This window comes from Drosophila navojoa, chromosome 3 (assembly GCF_054131105.1).
Source record: "Drosophila navojoa isolate 15081-1374.11 chromosome 3, UAZ_NAV_1.0, whole genome shotgun sequence".
In the NCBI taxonomy this organism is placed as follows: domain Eukaryota; kingdom Metazoa; phylum Arthropoda; class Insecta; order Diptera; family Drosophilidae; genus Drosophila; species Drosophila navojoa.
Genome location: NC_142891.1, coordinates 1,369,021 through 1,387,530, shown reverse-complemented (window position 1 = coordinate 1,387,530; position 18,510 = coordinate 1,369,021). Strand labels below are relative to the sequence as shown.

The 18,510-nt window shown below is 40.6% G+C and overlaps 4 protein-coding genes across 4 annotated transcripts; 1 reads left to right on the top strand and 3 right to left on the bottom strand.

Moving 5' to 3' along the window:
- Positions 1-239: 239 nt before the first annotated feature.
- On the bottom strand, positions 240-9,695 carry LOC108649934 (phospholipase A1 member A). The gene is made up of 4 exons (XM_018099034.3): positions 9,012-9,695; positions 2,481-3,221; positions 1,712-1,880; positions 240-1,641 (listed from the first exon to the last, which is right to left on the bottom strand). The coding sequence occupies exons 1-4, from the start codon at positions 9,070-9,072 to the stop codon at positions 1,536-1,538; spliced, it is 1,077 nt and encodes a 358-aa protein (XP_017954523.1). The 5' UTR covers positions 9,073-9,695; the 3' UTR covers positions 240-1,535.
- Positions 9,696-9,928: 233 nt separating this feature from the next.
- Positions 9,929-11,705, bottom strand: LOC108649282 (inactive pancreatic lipase-related protein 1). Its single transcript, XM_030391080.2, has 3 exons — positions 11,313-11,705; positions 10,486-11,244; positions 9,929-10,083 (listed from the first exon to the last, which is right to left on the bottom strand). Exons 1-3 carry the CDS (start codon positions 11,462-11,464, stop codon positions 9,990-9,992), a joined length of 1,005 nt encoding a protein of 334 aa, XP_030246940.1. The 5' UTR covers positions 11,465-11,705; the 3' UTR covers positions 9,929-9,989.
- A 288-nt stretch (positions 11,706-11,993) lies between these two features.
- LOC108649933 (pancreatic triacylglycerol lipase) lies at positions 11,994-13,466 on the bottom strand. The gene is made up of 3 exons (XM_030382484.2): positions 13,313-13,466; positions 13,140-13,254; positions 11,994-13,078 (listed from the first exon to the last, which is right to left on the bottom strand). Exons 1-3 carry the CDS (start codon positions 13,344-13,346, stop codon positions 12,085-12,087), a joined length of 1,143 nt encoding a protein of 380 aa, XP_030238344.2. The 5' UTR covers positions 13,347-13,466; the 3' UTR covers positions 11,994-12,084.
- Positions 13,467-14,286: 820 nt separating this feature from the next.
- On the top strand, positions 14,287-16,364 carry LOC108649932 (glycerate kinase). The gene is made up of 4 exons (XM_018099032.3): positions 14,287-14,439; positions 14,514-14,617; positions 14,675-15,823; positions 15,891-16,364. The coding sequence occupies exons 3-4, from the start codon at positions 14,690-14,692 to the stop codon at positions 16,218-16,220; spliced, it is 1,464 nt and encodes a 487-aa protein (XP_017954521.1). The 5' UTR covers positions 14,287-14,439; positions 14,514-14,617; positions 14,675-14,689; the 3' UTR covers positions 16,221-16,364.
- Positions 16,365-18,510: the final 2,146 nt, after the last annotated feature.

Genomic DNA, 18,510 nt, shown 5'->3' with positions numbered 1-18,510 from the left:
CAAAATAAACTTTCGGCCATTGGGGCGTATGTGTAATATTAGCATTAATCGAAATCAAAATCAAATCTGTATATATAGATGCTCAAAACTATTGTAGTTATTATCAAATGCATGTTCATGCACATGAATATATAAAACTCTGTATGTATATGTGTGTCTCTAAGAGTTAAAACAGCTCTTGACAGGAGAGATGAATATAAACGAGGCTCTCGATTGTCATTAGCTCACTTAACTAAACATATGTAAACTGGAATGTTGTTAATTCCAAGTCTATAGTTTGATTTCCATTTATGTTGAGAGACAAGAAAAGCTCTCAAGGCTGTGTGGACAATAATAACAAATATGTTAACCAAAACGCCACAGTGTTTATTGTTTTACCAAAAACATTTCTATAGATATACGAAGCTCTAGCTGAAAATCTCTTACGAAATACTTGTTGAACCCTTGACCCAACTGTCTGAATGCATATATCTATATATATATACATTTATGTGTGCAATATAACTAGCTAAATGCCATCATTAAATGCTTTTGTGAGTAATTTAAGTGTACATAAAAAATAAAATTCATATATTAATAGTAACAAAATATAATAATAATCATAAAAAAAGAAATCGGAGCACAAACTGCAATGAATATCATTTGAAGCCCATTAACCGGTTATAACTAGGGTACTACGACTATGACTAAATACAAATATATTATAATAAACTCATCTATTGCATATAGACGCACAATTGACTCAAATTCAACTTACCCAAGAAAGCTGCGGCAAGTCGTGCTTCAAATATTCTTTTCAGAGAATCAAATATACTTGAAAAGTCTATTTCGATGTTCGATATATTCGTGCTATGTATATATATTTTAAATTAAATTTAAAAAATATACCTTATAATTAAATGTATTATTTATGTGTTTTGTTCAACAACTAGTGAATGTATAAAATATATATATAAAGATATAAGTAAATCAAGATCCCTTTTCTGGCAACACCCGCCCAATGTTGTATAATTTTATGAACTAGTCTAAAAATCGTACTCAAATCGTACATATTTCATAATATATATGCCGATATCATTCAAACTACTTACAAGTAATATTTAAATAAATAAAAATTATATTTGATTTCAAGCCACAAGATTATTTCATAGGCCCCATCAAGCAACCCGACTATACGAACCACATATAAAGGCTTAACAAATTATACCTAAACGAAAAATTGTATTTGGAATTCAATAAACGAAACATGTTAACAAATTATGCCAAAAAAAAAAACAACAACAACAGAGATTATTTTGAGTATTTCTCTTTTTTTTTTATTCATTTTTAGCTAAGTTTAATGATTAGATTTCGATTTGTACGAGGCGCGGACAACGACGATGGCGGCAATTGGTAAAAACTAAGATGAAACGAGTGGAAAATAAATACAAGTAAGTACACGTAATTAGGAGACAACGAACTAAAATCACATGAGTGCTACATCGAACATACTATATGTCTATGTATATAGAGTAAACTCGATTCGAACCAGCCGATCAGCGCCTTACGCCCTGGTACTCCCCGTTGGCCCGCCCCTTGCCCGGAAAGCCGCGTGCAAAGGGCGCCTTCGCATTCGTCGTCACATAGTAGTTGCCGCGTGCTCTGTTTGTAAAATACGAATCATGAAATACATATAGAATATGATAATTGAATGTCTATCAGGTCGACTTACTTGTGCGAACAGTGCTCGCCCATGAGCACATACTCCGAGTCCTTGGGCTCGCACCAGCCTATCAGGTAGGTGAACAGATTCGGACAGGGCCCCGCATAGAAGCCGCGCTTCGTTGTTATCGACTCGATGAAGTACGGCGTGACCTTGGTGTGATCGCAGGCCAAGGTTTCTGAGGAGAGTTTTATATGAGTAAAGCCCCAATGATGAAACTTATATTATAAGTATTTATAATATCTCTATGTATAAAAGATCACAGTTAAACTGCTGTTTGCTATATATAATCATGAACTAAAATCTGTATAAATTTCTACTTGATTATATCGGTGATAACTATTGTAATGGTATATACAATTTATTATCGATTGATGTGTTTATCGGTTGATCCCAATATGTTTTAATATTCATTGCTGTACTGTTATAGAAAGCTCAGAGGAATATTTCCCCAATTTATAAATTGTTATACGTACTCTGACTTATACATATGTATGTACATATATGGATCGATATTTATCGATAATTAGGTATGTCCAGTTAGTCTCAGCTAAGATCTCTATGTCAAGATATTTCCTTACTAGATTGAAAAGCTTAAATATATATTTATCGATAGTCGATAAGCTGTTATCGATAGCAGCTATGATTTTAACAATATATTTGCTTCTACTTTTCCTGATATTAACTCTGTTTTAAGGCACTATTCAAAATTAATCGATACCCGATAACTATTCATCGATAATTAGTCCCCAGCTCAGTCATCCCACCCGAAACTTACGAAACAACGTGGCAGAGCCGACGCACGCCGGCTGCCTGGTGCCGCCATTGACATAGAAGTCGGCATGTCCACTCGAGTGCCACTGCCCCAGGATGCCGGCGCCCGTGTGCAAGACATCGACAAAGTGCGCATCACTCGTGTCCAGGTCGCGTGAGTTGTTCGCACCGGCATAGAAGAATATGGTGGGATCCAGAGCCGTGATGCGCCCGATCTTGCCCTCCTCGGGCTTCAAGTAGTTCGCAACGAGGCCCGCAATGTGGGCGCCCACGCTGTAGCCAATGAAGTGCAGGTCGTCCGGCTGGACGCCGCGCGGATGCCGCGCCAGGTACTTGACCAGCTGCGAGATGCAGAGGCTGCCGAAGCGCGGCGCCCACTCCATTTGGCTCAGGCAGGGCTCCTTCACCGCGTTGCTGTAGTCCACGATGATGATGTTGTACTCGCCGATGCTGAAGTACGCCTCCCGCAGGTCCGGGCTGGGGCTGAGCATGCGGCCGCCGCCAAAGCCGTGGATGATGATCTTGGTGGGGTGTCGCGGATTGAAGTGTGTGTAGTAGAGGGCATTCGGATCGAGCACGTCCAGATACTCGGGCTCCTCCTGGGTGCGCCGCGTGTACAGGTAGAACTGGATCTTCGGGTGCGGGCAGCGGTACGGCTTCTCGAGGCAAGAGTCTGTGACATAGACTTGGGATTGATTTTGGCCCGCAGCCACAGCGGCCGCAACAACTGCAGCGTTTTGACTAGCTAAGAGAGAGAGAAAAAGAGAGAGAGTGTGGGTGAGAATGGGAGAGAGAGAGAGACAGACTGAGTTGGTTGTCGGAACACCTTCACCTCCGGCTGTGGCTAAACGGGTTTTTCTCATTTCTTATTTTCTGCTTTTTCTTTCGTCCGGCCAAATTACATAAGAGACATTGAACGTTGGCGATTTGGTGGCAAATGCCGATGCGACTGCAATTGCCACATTTGCCAGCCGTTGCTGCCACATTTCTGCAATTGTGGCAAAAGTAAAAGTCAGCCGCAAGCGAGCGAACGGCAAAAAAACGGAAGTTTGCAACGAGCACTCGCATCTGCTATTATTTCCAGTTGTTATTGTTGTTGTCGGCTTGTTGTCAGTTGCTGCTATTTATAACACAAACACCGTGACGTGACATAACTGGATGCCGGCTATGCGCGTGTGTGTGTGTGTGTGAGTGTGACAGTGCGTGATTCATGGCTAGAGCCATAAGGAAAACCCATACTCAGTGAGCTCATCTGCACAGCTGCAACGCTCGTAGAGTCACACAAAGAACCAGTTCGTGATCGTTTGAATTTGGACGTATCAAATTGATATGCCAAATAATATTAATTTTTACTTTACAATTCGTGCAGTACTTGTTTTTATAGTTTGCGGAACTAGTTCATTGAATTGATCAATCATGAAATAATGATTATCATGAAATAATATTGATAATAATATTTACTTTCTAGTGCATCTTACCCCTAAAATATTTGGTTATTATTTTAGAATTTTGTCTTTAATTAATAGTTGAATATAGTTAGGAATTTATCAGTTATAGGAATGCAGTTCAAAATTTCGAAATATATAGTGTTGAAAGTAATAATAAATGAGTCCCGTATGAGGGTTATCTTATACCTAGACATATTTCAATTGAAGAACTATATAAATCCAGAAGTCGCTTTATACGGAACCACTTCAAGTCGAGTCACAGCCAGCACTAGCAGGCGAGCAACCAAAATGTGAGACTCGCGCGTACATAAATTTAGTTGCGCTTTGCATTTTGATGGGCTTATTAAAAATGAAAAGTAATATATGCATATGTCTCTCTATATTTAGATATATGTATGTATATACACAGGTAGAATCGGCCTTCAGCTAATCACAGTCGCTGGCCAATTGGCCCACTTTGCTATGCTAAACCAGCTGCTCGATGTCGTAATGCAACCGGTCTGCAGCTCCGCCGGTTGCAGTTGCAGTTGCAGTTGCAGTTCAGTTCACACTAATAAACAGTGGTTCATTTCGCTGGCCAAAGATCGGCGTGAGTAGGCTTTGCCTTCTAGGGCAGCCGGCATTCGATATCAGCTCACCTCATGGCATAGTAAGCGGGCGGCAGCCAGTTGAAAAAGTTCGTCCGTCTTTGGTGCTGGGTAACATCTTGTCATATGAAATGTTGTCATAATGTTTAGTCGAATACCCTGTATACAATGGCCAATCGCGATAGGGTGTATTGGCTATTCATCTATGATATTTCTGATACAAATCGTTTCTTTTCAATCGAATTTTACATTTTTAAACAACATCGATAAGTATCGATAACAGTCTACTAGTATATAAGATAATAGATATTGTTTTGAAAGACAGTTGTTCTGTAGGACTATAGAACAGTTAATATACATAACTGTGTATCGATAAATATCGTTATAGAGTCAATCATTTCGATACGTATCGGCCTCAGTGAACTAATTTGATTCTGGAATGATTATAAGTATGCACATATAAATTTCTTAGTTAATCAATAGCAGCACCTCTTCAAAATAGATATTCTCAGACATTCGTCTCCTCGTCTCCTGTCTCCTCTTTACTATTAAATAAAGAGATTGTGGGGGACAATTTGAATTGATTGGTGCATTGCCCAAATCAGAATGCTTCAATTGATAATCTCTTTACATACAACAACGTTAGCAATATCTACAAGGTATCTACTAGTCGTGCAGACCTGTCTGAGCTCACTTTTACAGGTTTCGCCTCTTTCGTTTGCTGTCAACTTAAGCATGCGATATGCGATTGTTTTGCACAATCGCCAGCAGAGCCCAGCATAATTCAGTTTAGTAAATGCGTTTGTGTTTTGACCAACTACCCGAGGAGGGGGGGCAAGCGGAACGGGGGCGTGGCACTGCAGCTCCCCCGCAGTGCAATTAGCAATGGGCCGAGTCATGTTTCTGGCTGAATTGCGGCGAGTTTTCAGTTTCAGTTTTCAGTTTCAATTTAAAGTTTTCAGTTTTCTGGCCGCTTTCATCGCTTGAGCAGCGAACCGTTTGGCGAACGTCTCTTTGTCTCTTATGTAAGTGAGGTTTCGGACGTGTAGTTCGAGTCCGTTGCCAGCCGGCATTACGAATGCCAATTAAATGCCTATTTTAGCGTGTTGGTTTTTTCGGCAATGTCGAAATCGTGTAATACATGAAATGGTCAGCCGGAAAAGTCGAGAAGAAAACTCAGCTCCAGAAACCTCAAAAGCGAACAAACGGAAGCGACCAATGCGGAAGGCACAAGCAATGGGCAATGGCATACTAACAACAGTAGCAGTAACAACAACAACAACAACAACAACAACAACAACAGCGATAACAACTATAGCAACAACTGCAACAGCAACAACAACAACAACAACTCTTCAGACTTGATTCATCTTTGGCTATCTCTTTTTTTTATGCCTCTCCCGCTCTTATTGTATTTTGTTTTTTTTTTTTTAATTGTTATTGCTGTTAAATTGTTATGTCTTGCCGATATTTATAGCTTTTGTCTCGCTCTCTCTACGTTTTTGTTTACTTTTAGTCGTTTTTTTTTTATAGGTTTTTATGTTGCGGCTCGCATTGTTTGGCCTGAATCATTTGAAGTATTTGTTGGGGTTTTTCTTTGTTTATCATTTCTGTGCAACGGAAATTGGTTTGAATACAATGGAATTGAAGAAAATCATAGACTATCCCATGTTCTTCTTAAATTTATGTTTATCTCAAGTTGAGCTTAGAACTCGAATTACGAGCAGGAAACTTAAGTAAATGAAATATGAATGCGGACTCAACTTAGAGTTAAGTGTTTAAGTATATGACATAATATCAATTCACAAGGTGAAAAGAGTGCTAAGAGTTGTTGTTAATGTCCGTTTTGGCGTTGGACTCATCAGTGATAATTAAAGTATACACTCGTGGCTATACATAAATGTTAAGTTAATACAGACGTTCCTTTGAGATTGATTACTGCTAGCAAGAGCGTGAAATAGGAGTAAACGTGTCCCAGTCCATACCAAATAGTAGTGCGATGGAGCACTAGATGTTGCACATGAAAATATAGTGACAACGTAATAAATAGTAAATAAATTAATTTTTTTAATTTTTTTGTTAAGTGTAGAACCAATTATTAATTTACCTAAATTTAGTAAAAATATATATTTATATTAATAATCGTTTCAAAATATTTTCTATATACTGTGTTTATCTAAGCTTTTTCCGCAGTACTACTTCTAGTACTACATTTTTAACCATAGGATTATATATAATAATGTGAACCAACAGTCAAGTGACTTCTCTCACATTTACTCGTTCGCAACACTTGCAGGACAGTGTAATTAGAATTCTCTTCAGCATAGCTATATTTGCTTTCATAACATTTTTGGCTTTCAGCTCTTGAGAGAAGGTCAACAAGCAATTAATTGAGACAATTAAATAATTTAATATATGTTAGTTAATTACAAAAAAAATCTAAAGTCAACTGCGACTTGAGATTAAAGAACTACAAAAATTAAAAACAAAATTATATTTGCAAATTAAGTTCAACTAATGTATAATTTAATTATAATAATAATTGATGTCTCACAAAACCAGCTCCCATAGCTCATTTAATGTCTTATGACCTAAGATGACTGCACTGCACTTTAATTAAAGCGAAATAGCAAACATTGAGCACTTGACTTTGGCATTCAGTGGGCTGCCTTCGCCTGGCTCTCGTGACACGCACTTTTGCAATGCGCATACGCCCCATTAGCCGGCGGCAGGGCCAGAACAGCGATTCGTGGCACCTTTGAATGTCACCTTTGTATGTGGGATTGCCCTAACAACAACAACAGCAACAATTAAAGTACAAAATGGTAATAAAATGGCACGCTCAATAAACTTGAACACAAACTATTGCGAAATACAGCAGCGATGGGTGTCAAGGTGCAGACAGACAGACGGACAGACAACTAGACGAATACGAATTATGAAAATATGAATATATATGTGTGCGTGCGTGTGTGTGAGTGCAGATAGCACAATTAATTAACTGGGCCAAAACACAACAGCCGATGCCCGGGCAGGGCAGCTGCTCAATGATGAGGCACATTTTGCGCATTTTTGTGGCTTGAAATTAATTCAAAATATGTGTAACACAATATATGTAAAGCTGATTCACAACAATGAAATGAAGAAGATAAAGCAGAAGAAATATCACAACAATCCGAGTGAGTGGTAAAAGAGACATCGGTTTTTGGCCAACTGACCCAAGGCACAGTGGTTAAGCGCTCATGATCTAGAGCTGAAAAATGATATTGTTTTACAAAGTGCTTAAAATCAACTTATTTTTTATGCAGATTTCTCTGGAAATTAAAAAAAATAAACAATTGTGCCCTTTTTTAATTTAAACCAACATAAAAAAATAAAATTAAACTGTTTTTGGGTGGTTTTTAGTAACGTTTCTTGATGTAAGCTAAAAAGAAGTATTACAAACTGCCGTTACTGACTACTTCTTCTGACTTCTTCACGGTCTTAAAGTTGTTAATTTATTGCTGCCCAATTCGTCTTAGTCAACGAGTAGAAAAGTGTGAATAAGTTAAAAAGTTAGTAAAAAACATTTAAATATAAATAAATTGATTTTCGAGCTAAATTATTTTGGTTATGTTATTTAAATTAATTTTTAAAATACATTTGAATTAATTTTTAAAATACATTTGAATTAATTTTTAGAATACATAATTTTTCATTTCAGGTTTAAATTTTTTTTTTTTTTTTTTTTAACTTTTATTGACATGCAAATAACATTGAAATACTAATCTGTTAACAAAAATTTCTAGAGCTTTCCATGCATCTGCTCATGTGGGGCTATACTGTAGACTGACATCACTTGAGCCAAAACAAATAATTCCATTATTTTAAATCAATATTAAAAATAAGTTTATATTTGCTCCAACATTTCTGTGCCTTGTTTTTCAAGTAGAATCAAAATGCACAAGTTTCGCCCATTTTAAATGGATTTCTAATTTCTTTTGTGCCTTGCAAGTCTGTTGGACAGTGTCTCGCATTGGTAGCTACAGCACGTTCGAGTTGCTTACAGACGGACAAAAACCTTAGGCTAAACAAATAAGTTGTTATAAATAGTTATAAGTAGTTGTTGCTGCTGTTGTTGCTGCTGCTGCTTGAGTACGTGCTGCGCAGAGCATCAACCTTAATGTTGTTCAATCGAAATCAATTTCAAAATATTGTTGCTGAATGATATGAAGCAAGGTCGACTCGGCCACATTTGATGGCCTCATGTCATAAAAAACAGCAAAAATATTAGAAATAAATATTGTGCAATTTATGCGCCTCATAATTAAAAATGTAAGCAGAAGAAGAAGCACAGAAAAAAAGCCTCAGCAGATGTCATAAATGCCAGCGACTGCCCAGCAGCCAGAGCGAAAGTAAAAGTTTTTAGCTTAAACACAAGATTTCTTTTTAGCACAGTGCCTACACATATGTGCATGTATGTATGTATGTGTATATATGTATATATATATGTAAACAAACCGGCAAAATCCACAATGAAAACGCTGAAGCTGAGCCACAAACACAGAAGCCGCCAAATCATATTTGTTTATTTTTTCTCTCGCACTTCACTTTGATATGTGTCAACGGCTCTTATATAACTGGGAATCTATGTGCAAGTATATACATATATATACATACATATGTATGTATATGTGCGCATATATTTCTTGCTCACTCCACAAATATTTGCTGTGTGGGTCAAGGTTTTCGTGCCTTTGACATTTATAAGCCAAATGCAATTCGCGTCGTTTTTTATTGATTTTTAGCTCTTATTTATTTGAATATGAATGCAGCGGCCACAGATGCTGCAGCGGGTTATTGGACTCGGACTCGCTTCACACTATCGATTTCGATTTCAATTTCAATTTCAATTTCAATGCACAACCAGCTGTCGCGGCATAATGCCGGATGCTATGCATATGTTAAAATTAGCGGAGCACGCGCGAAACGCCCAAAAAAAAAAAAAATAACGAAAATCGTACAACAACAATCACAATACAAACAACAACAACAACGACCACTTTTTGTGCAACACTTGATCTTGGCTTTCGCGACGGGGCAAACACTCGCACTTGCTGTCAAAAGCTCTTTACTTCCCGATTTTCAGCTGCGGACGTGCGTTACGTTTGCGCGCTGGCGAGCGACTGTTGCCCGCGTTCGTGTCTTAAGTCTTTCGATTTTGTTTGCGCTCAGCCCAAAAAGTTTGTGGAGCGCAGCACCAAAAAAAAAAAAAAAAAAAAAAAAACAAACATATGAAACTATAAAAGCTCGCTCTGTGACTTGAAAAGCTTTTGGTTTTCGTTTTGTTTGCAGCTTTTATTGCTTGTGGGCTGTTCTCGATTTGGAAATGGGCTTTTATTTCGATCAATCGAAAATGCTAAAGTTTTATTTATATTTTAAGAGGTATATGGAAAACCCCTTACATTTAATTTAATTGTATTTGCTATAAATAGATCATCAGGTTTCCGAGATTTCAGGCACGATTATTGAAATGGGCCCCTTGGCATAAGGATGTTTTTCATTAGTGCTCAGAAAAAAGGAACCAGATGAGCTGCAAAAAAGGGAACAGAGAGAGAGAGAGAGAGAGAGAAGGAGTTAGAGTGTGAGAGAGAGAGAGAGAGAGAGTAAGAGAGAGAGAGGGAAAGAGAGAGAAATAGAAAGAGAAATACAGAGAGAGAGAGGATGATAGGGAGACACAGAGAGAACCACAAAGAAAGACAATGAAAAGGAGCGGGAGAGAATAATAAACAGAATGAACGAAAGATCTCTGCTTTCTTTATCTTTATGGTTCTCTCTTGTATTTCTATGACTCTCTCTCTCTCTCTCTCTCTCTCTCTTTATCTATCTCTCTCTCTCTCTCTCTCTCTCTCTCTCTCCCGCAAGCGAATGGGAGATTGAGATTGGGAGAGGCAGGCATTAAAGATCTCGACATATATAAGTCTCTATAACTTACTTCTCCGACACAAAGTAGCCCATCTGAGTGTTGAGGCGATGGGCGTGGAGGCCACAGCGTCGCGTGAAATACTGCATCCAATCGCTGCATTGCTGGGCCCAGAAGCCGTGCTCGCTGACAATGGACTCGCCGTAGTAGATGGCGGCGCGGAAGTGGTTGCAGTTGTAGGGGCGCCAGTGATTGATGTACGTGCAGCCGGGCTGACTGAGCTGATCGAGGTTGGGATAGAAGTCCGCGTGACCCATGGCCGGCAGCAGGGAGAAGAAGAAGGGATCTGTGTGAATGACATCCACGAAGTCGGCATCGCTCGCATCGAGCTTATCCTCCAGCCTGTTGGTCATAAAACCGGGTCCGGCTGGATCCAGGCCCGTTATGCGCGATAGGGGCTCCTGCACTGAGTTGGCCGTCAAGCCCGCCACCTGGCCGCCCAGGCTGAAGCCAATGAGATGCAGTTGCTCCCGCCGGTAGAGGCCGCTGGCCAAGAGATTGTCGATCAGCTGCGCCAGGCACTTGGCCACCACCGGAGCGTTGCGCACCGCCCACGGGTAGTAGCAGGGGAACCGCACGAGGCTGCCGTAGTCAACGGAGATCACATGAACGGGCTGCGCTTGGAGCAGCACGCCGCGCACCTCCGCATTGGGCGTCAGGCTGCGGTTGCCAGTGAAGCCGTGGATGAGGATCTTCAAAGGTAGGCGAGGCTCAAAGGAGCTCGCCTGCAGATTAAGTGGATCCAGCTGAACAGGAGCATCACGACTGGAGCTGAATGGAGAGTGCAAAGAGAGAGAGAGAGAGATATAGTGAAGCATCTGCACCCGATTCTCACTCACTTGGTATAGAGCCAAAAGCTGATGCGCGCGTTGGGACACTCATCCGTGGCATAGAGACAGGGCTCGCGCTGGAATCGAGGCGTGTCCAGCCTCACTGAGCTGCTCCACAGCAACAGCAACGGGATCGCTGCACTCCTCCGATATTCGCACATCGCGAGCAGCTGGAGCGCATTGGCAGTCTTCCCTAATGCTAATTCTATTAAATTCTATTCGGCTGACCTTGAGAACGACTCGGCCCTTGAGGCCTCCCCTATGCGCTGGCTGCGATAAGAAGTCAAGGCCCCGATTGTAGGTCAAGCCATCCACTCCAGCTGCGGGCCCAACTCCATTTTCGCAAGCCGATAAGGCAACTAAGCCTATAGAGTGACTTTTGGGTAACCCCAACCCGAGCTGAACTTGTCGATTGTAGACTCAACTTGGGTTTTAAATGGAATTTCATTTAATTTAATCCAATAAAATTTTTAATAAATAATACATTTCTGATGTCTGATGTCTGGGTATATTGGCTTTGGGTAACAGATAAGGGTGGTACGCTAATATATAGTGATAAATAATTTTACTAATTTAATATAAATATTACTAATGGTGTTTAAGTTAAGAGTTGTACTAAGATTTGTGCCTTTCGGTATTAGCTTAGCCAAACCTAGGAATTGTATTAACTCCAACGAATATTGCATCGTATTTATATGTGAAATATATAATACATTTATTACTTTAGATTAGTTGGTGGTTAAGGGCATAAGTCTTATCGGAGATATTGTAGTTAGGAGACCTAGAAGAGCGGCTCGTCCAGCGACTCCTGCCAGTTGAGTTGTTTCTCCAGTTCGTTGGTGTCCACATCTTTGTCCTCCAGCTCGGGTATGGACTCGCCCAGTTCCGGCTCGAAATCGTGCTCGATTTCACTGTGCCTCGAGCTCAGGTGGAACTTGGCCACATATTTGCTGTTGTCCTCTTCCAGCGGGTTGCCCATGGCGTAGGGCGGCTGACTGCGCGTCTTGAGGAAGAAGGAGCCGCTGAGCTGCAGCGACACGTGGTAGCCCATCAGAGCGAGCTCGGAGCGTGTGGAGCAAAGGCCAAAGACGTAAATCAGCCAGCTGGAGCACTGGCGGCCCATGAAGCCCAAGCTGGAATTTATGGACTCGGCATAGAAGCGCGGCGCACGTTCGTGGTTGCAGCTGCCCGGGTCGTTGGGATTCTCCTCCAGGCAGCCAGGCTGCAGTGGTCCGAAGTTGGGATAGAAGTCCACATGGCCCATGGGACGCATCATGCCACGCCCCAAGGTATCCGTGTGAATGACGTCCACGAATTCCGCATCGCCGGCATCCAGTCGACGCGCATTGTTGCTCAGGATGAAGAGTGGCTTAGCCGGATCCAAGCCGGTGATCCGTTTGGGCTTGCGTTTCAGGTAGTTGGACGCTTGTCCGGCCACCTGGCCACCGAGGCTGAAGCCAATGATGTGTATCAGCTCGTGCGGCACAATGCCGCGCTCGACGAGATTGTTAATGAGCTGCGCCAGGCATTTGCTGACCAGTGGAAGGTTCCTCACGGCCGCAACATAGCACGGTGCCCGCACCAATGGAGCGTAGTCTATGGATATCACGTAGACGTTCTCGTTGTCCAGCAGAGCGGGCCGTATGTGGTTGTTGGGGGCGAAGTCGCGATGGCCCGTATAGCCGTGCAACAGTATTTTCAGTGGCCGGGACGGCTGAAAGTCCCAGGGATTCAGATCAACGGGATTCAGCTGGATGGGAGCATCGCGCGTGTCGCTGTGAAAGGTGAAGGAAATGAATTTATAAATCGGAGCAGGTGAGGCGGAAGATGACATACTTGGAGTACAGCCAGAAGGTGACATTCTCATTGGGACAGACGGCGTCAGTGGCCACAAAGCAGCTGGGATCCAATATGCCCAGGATAGGATTGCCGAGGCAAGAGCAAACGCCAGCTACGGAAAATTGGCGGCAAATGAAATGGGAGTAAATGAAGCATGGGAAAATGCTTACCGAGTAGCAGTAGCACCGTTGTGGTCGGCCTCATTTGAGCTTCTAGCTGGAACTGTGCCTCCAGCAGCGAAAGTGCGCGGCTTTTAAAGTGGCGCCTAATCAAAGAGTGCGATCTGTGCGGCGCGTAGAGATTCGAGACGTTGACATTAATATGTAAACACCCACACACGTACGCGGCAACACCTGCTAATTCGCAACATGTGTGTTAGTTAATTAGGTCATTATTAAATGAAATTCGGTTCTCCAAATGTCTCACTTTTTAAATGCAGACACTAGCGTCGACATCTATGTTTCGATTGAGTAGACATGCTGCTCCATTCTCATAGCTATTAGCTCTTGTTTGCGATGGCTCTAAGCAATTAGAACATGTACTACATTTTAAATTATAAATGTACATAAATATGTAGTTTGTACATTTGTTTGTATTTGTTGTATGCAGCTAAATTATTTGGAGTTTTTACCATCAGCGAAACACACGTGTCGCTTCAACAACCATGGCACACCTACTAACTCACTCGTTTCGTGTAATTGTCAATTTCTTCACTAGAGAGCACAATTGCCGTTTAACATTAATTGTATTTTCAAACGCTTTTATCAGCTAGCACTGAGGTCGCCATCTATGTTTTGGTTGAGTAAGTCGTGTACGCTTATCGCTTATCGTCATAGCTATCAGCTTTTGTTTGTGGTCTTGTTTCTGCTGTCAGGCTAAATGATATGAGTAACAAACGATAAATTTATAAGCTGTGCGATTGTAGACAAGCAGTGCATATTCTTAGGAGTAATTGTTATTTTAAGATTGTAATTTATATGCTGAATTTGTATTACTACTTAAATATTGTTTACTTTCACTGTGGTGAAATATACATTATTTAAAAATATTTGAGTAGTTTTATAAGTCTTTTTATTCTCAGCGCATAGGCGAGCTATATTGCGATTCGATAGTTTCGTGTGCCTTATTTACATTTCGCTTGCGCATCTCTAATGCAGTTTCTTAGTAAACAACAACAGTTGTTTTCACCTACAAATTTGACCCGGCAGCTGATTGCCGATATGATAAGTTAAAAAGATTTCCAACTCGCAGCGTATGGAAGTGCTGTTTCGTTTGTAAATTTCCTTAAAGGCGCAAGGTGTGTATTGAAAATAGTTGTGCATATGCACATTTTTTCTATAAAATAAATGTAAACAAAGTTCTTCTCATTAGCGTGGAGCGTATCCTGACCGGACTATCGTTGTCTGACGATATTATTGGAGGAATCGGCATACGGATTTGAAAAAGTGCATCTCTCACAAGTGGAAAATTGAGCTGTAAAGCTAATAATGTTGTAGATATTATTTCATATACTACAACTGTAATCTTTTCAGCATCTGCAACTAATCATGGCAAAACGTCGGACGTGGGAGCAGATGCGTCACGTTTTCCAGTGCGCCGTGAGAGCAGTGCATCCGGAAAAGATATTCGAGGATTATAAAATTCACGACCTGCGACCCTCAGCACAGAACCAGAGTGTTTATATCAAACTAAACGGAGAGCAACATGACATAACGGGCAAGACATGTCACATTGTGGGCTTTGGCAAAGCCGTGCTGGGCATGGCCAACAAGGTGCAGCAGGATCTGGGCGACTGCTCCGCTGGCGGTGTGCTAAGCGTGCCCCTCAACAGCGTGCAGCAGTACAAGCAGCCCATCAGCCAGAAACTGATCACATATGAGGGAGCGCCCAACAACTTACCCGACGAGATGGCACTGAATGCAGCGAAGGCCATCAAGCAGCTGGCGGAGAGCATGACTAGCAAGGATATACTCGTTGTATTCATTTCAGGAGGCGGCTCGGCGTTGTTGCCCCTGCCCAAGCCTCCGCTGACGCTGCTAGACAAGCGCACCATAGCGGACAAGCTGATGAAACACGGCGCCAGCATTCAGGAGCTGAATACGGTGCGCATTGCCTGCTCGGATATTAAAGGCGGAGGACTGGCACGGGCGGCGCAGCATGCGCATCTGTTGGTCACCTTTGTTCTCAGCGACATTGTCGGGGATCCACTGGAGCTGATTGCCTCCGGGCCGACCATACAACCCAGCGGCAGGGGTGAATCCGCCAAGGATATTTTGATAAAACATGAAGTGTGGAACACACTGTCAACGGAGCTGCAGCAGTTCTTCGAGCAGCAACCCAGTGAGCAGCAGCAGCAGCCACTCGACAATGGCAAAGTCTTTGTGGTGGGCAGCAATTTGGTGGCTACCACAGCAGCAGCCAATGAAGCCACCAAGCTGGGCTACATTCCCTGCGTACTGAGCTGCTCCATACAGGGCGATGTGAACAGCGTGACGGCGGACTATCAGCGCTTGCTGCACGGCATCCAAGAGTACAAGCAGCGCAGCATCAATCAAGAGCAGCTGCGCGACAGATTCGCCTACGACGAAACGAGTTGGGATGAATTTCTCAAGGCGCTCGAGCAGCATATGACGAACAATAAGCCACTGTTTCTTATCTGTGGCGGCGAGCCAGTGATCCAAGTGAGTGCCAATCAATAGCTGAACTATAAGCATAGCTATAATAATATTTTGCCCGATTTAATTTCAGGTCACGGGTCAGGGCCTGGGCGGACGCAGTCAGCACTTGGCGCTGCTCATGTCGCAGATGCTGCATCGGGATGAGCTGCTGAACGATTGCAGCTTCCTGAGCGCCGGCACGGATGGCATTGATGGGCCCACGAATGCAGCGGGCGCCATAGGCGACAGCTGCGTCATCGATGCCTACCTGGCTGGCCACACACTGGACGAGCTGGCCAACTGCCTGCGCAATTGTGATAGCTACAACTTCTATAGCCAGCTGGAGAATGGTGGCTTTCACATGGTCCCTGGCCACACGGGCACCAATGTCATGGACCTGCATTTCCTCGTCGTGCCGTAAGAGTTACGTTCGAGTTTCGCTGGAGGCTTAGCAGCTCTTGAAACCCGGCCGGAGGCATAGTTTCAATTTGTTTAATAAGTGTACAGACAGTTTTTACGATTTTCCTGTTTAATTTTAGCTTAAAAATTTTTACGACTCGTTTCATTAACGTTTTTCGTTTTTGTTTAATGTGCATCTCAAGTCGCTGTCTATGCTGTGCCGCATCTATGCTCAAGTGAACAAACATAAAAGTTGGCAATTGGCCTTTTCCTCCCCTTCAATGACAAATAATAATATAATAAAACATTTTGTTCTCTGGGCTCATGAAATCAGCAATATTCTTATTTCGTTGTGTGTTTGGCCACCAGATGAATTGTGTTGATTTTTATGGCTGTTCTCATATATATGTGATAAATCATGTGGATATATCTATCTATATGTATTTATGATTATTATAAAGCATAAATATTTGAGCTTTTCTTAAGTTTGTTTGCCTCATAAAAATGCGCTGCCAATAAATCATCTTAATTGTTTAAGACCCCAAAGGCAAACAGTAGCAACAGCAGCCGCAGTCGCAGCCGCAGCCGCTGTCTCTGTCGCAGCAACAATAGCCAGCGATAATTGCAATTAAAAATGTAAATTTATTTGTTTAGCTTTATTTTTAGCAACAACAATAAAATATATATAAAATGAAAACAAAAAGAGAACAAAAACAAAATCAGCAACTGAAACTAAAACTCGACGCGCGCCCAGTTGCAATTTACAATTTTACAACTGACACTTTGCTGCATATTTTTCTAATTGCGTTTATTTTTCCTCTTTCGCCTCGCTTGTGTATACCCTCACTGAGAGTATGCGGCATATGTGATGGCGCATGTGCATGTAGTAGATAAAGATAGACGCAATGTTAAATTTTATTCAGCTAGTAATACTGATTGAAGTAAGCAGGAAAAACTAAAGATATATAATAATTTATATTATAAATAAAAAAATTAAAAAAAAAAAAAAATAAAATTCATAATCATAAAATACACGAAAAAAAGATAGAAAATGTAGGAAAAGATATAAAAAAAAAAATTAAATAAATAAAAAATTAAATTAAATAAATAAATTAAAAAATTTATTGATTATTTTTCTATTTTATTTAAGATTCATATAGTATAATCAAATTAGAGTATTAATATAATACATATCAAAGCAAAAAGATGTATATAAAATCATTGAAAGCATGTCAAACTGTGATCTATATTGAATTGAACCAAAGATACGGCAATGCTTGAGCCGAATCGAGTGGGTTAAAAATTTATAAAATAGATTTGATGGATATGGAATACAAATGCAATATATAATATAATATTATAGGTATTATGAACCTTTGAAATTTATGAATTATAGCAACAATCAACAAAATTAAAATAATAAAGAACTGTTTCTCACATTTGTCCCATGTCAATTCTTGCTTTTTCACTTAAGATTTGCTTCCTTATGGATCGATAATATGGAATACAATCGCAGCATATTATTTCGCTAGCATTCAAACGTTCTCTTTATGCAGCACATTCGACATACCGCAAGCGTTTGCTGAGCAGTTAGGGTATTCACGCGTCGTTAACAACAGCCGGACAAGCTGTTCGCTCTGTTGTTTTCTATTTTCTTTCCATTTCATTGTTTTATACACAATAGACACTGTTTGTTGTTGTTGTTGTTGTTGCTGCTGTTGTTTATTATTGTTGTTACAATAATTATTTTGCCGCGCATTTGGCACAATTATTAAATAATCACATTCGCCTTTAGTATCTCAGTTTTGTGCTATTTTCATTTTCATTTTCATTTATTTTGCATTTGATTAACTTTGTTATTAACTATATAAATGCTTGTACAAAAATAAACAACCATTACAACAACAGCAACAACAACAACAGCTGTAAATTGCAGCTGCTAAGTGATGACTAAGTCTGCAGTTCTTTCGAATAAAATATGACTTGATAAATCGCACTATCTAATTACAGTTCATTAAGACACATTTTTCATTCAAGCAAAACTATTTTTGCTTGCTTTTTATTACCTTTTTTTTCTCTGTAATATTTAAGGAATGTGATGATGCTGAATAAGGCTTAGAATAAAGCTAAAAATAAAAATTATATCTATATTTTTTCATATAAATTTAATGATATATGTGTATGTATTTATGGGATTTCGAGAGTGCACTGAAGACTGAGTAACTACTAAATATAGTTAAATAAATAAAATTGATTTTTTTTTCCTTTTAATAATATTATTATTATTATTTTTTTAATACCAATAGATTTAA

Coding starts and splice junctions, on each gene's coding strand:
- LOC108649934 (XM_018099034.3), bottom strand. CDS start 9,072: ATGATTTGGCGGCTTCTGTGTTTGTGGCTCAGCTTCAGCGTTTTCATT. Junction 3,222..9,011: donor TTTCATTGTGGATTTTGCCG/GTTTGTTTACAT, acceptor TCTCTCTCTTAG/CTAGTCAAAACGCTGCAGTT. Junction 1,642..1,711: donor GGCGAGCACTGTTCGCACAA/GTAAGTCGACCT, acceptor TTTTACAAACAG/AGCACGCGGCAACTACTATG.
- LOC108649282 (XM_030391080.2), bottom strand. CDS start 11,464: ATGTGCGAATATCGGAGGAGTGCAGCGATCCCGTTGCTGTTGCTGTGG. Junction 11,245..11,312: donor AGCTTTTGGCTCTATACCAA/GTGAGTGAGAAT, acceptor CTCTCCATTCAG/CTCCAGTCGTGATGCTCCTG. Junction 10,084..10,485: donor GGCTACTTTGTGTCGGAGAA/GTAAGTTATAGA, acceptor CCTTTTTTGCAG/CTCATCTGGTTCCTTTTTTC.
- LOC108649933 (XM_030382484.2), bottom strand. CDS start 13,346: ATGAGGCCGACCACAACGGTGCTACTGCTACTCG. Junction 13,255..13,312: donor AACGGTGCTACTGCTACTCG/GTAAGCATTTTC, acceptor AATTTTCCGTAG/CTGGCGTTTGCTCTTGCCTC. Junction 13,079..13,139: donor ACCTTCTGGCTGTACTCCAA/GTATGTCATCTT, acceptor CACCTTTCACAG/CGACACGCGCGATGCTCCCA.
- LOC108649932 (XM_018099032.3), top strand. CDS start 14,690: ATGGCAAAACGTCGGACGTGGGAGCAGATGCGTCACGTTTTCCAGTGC. Junction 15,824..15,890: donor GCGGCGAGCCAGTGATCCAA/GTGAGTGCCAAT, acceptor ATTTAATTTCAG/GTCACGGGTCAGGGCCTGGG.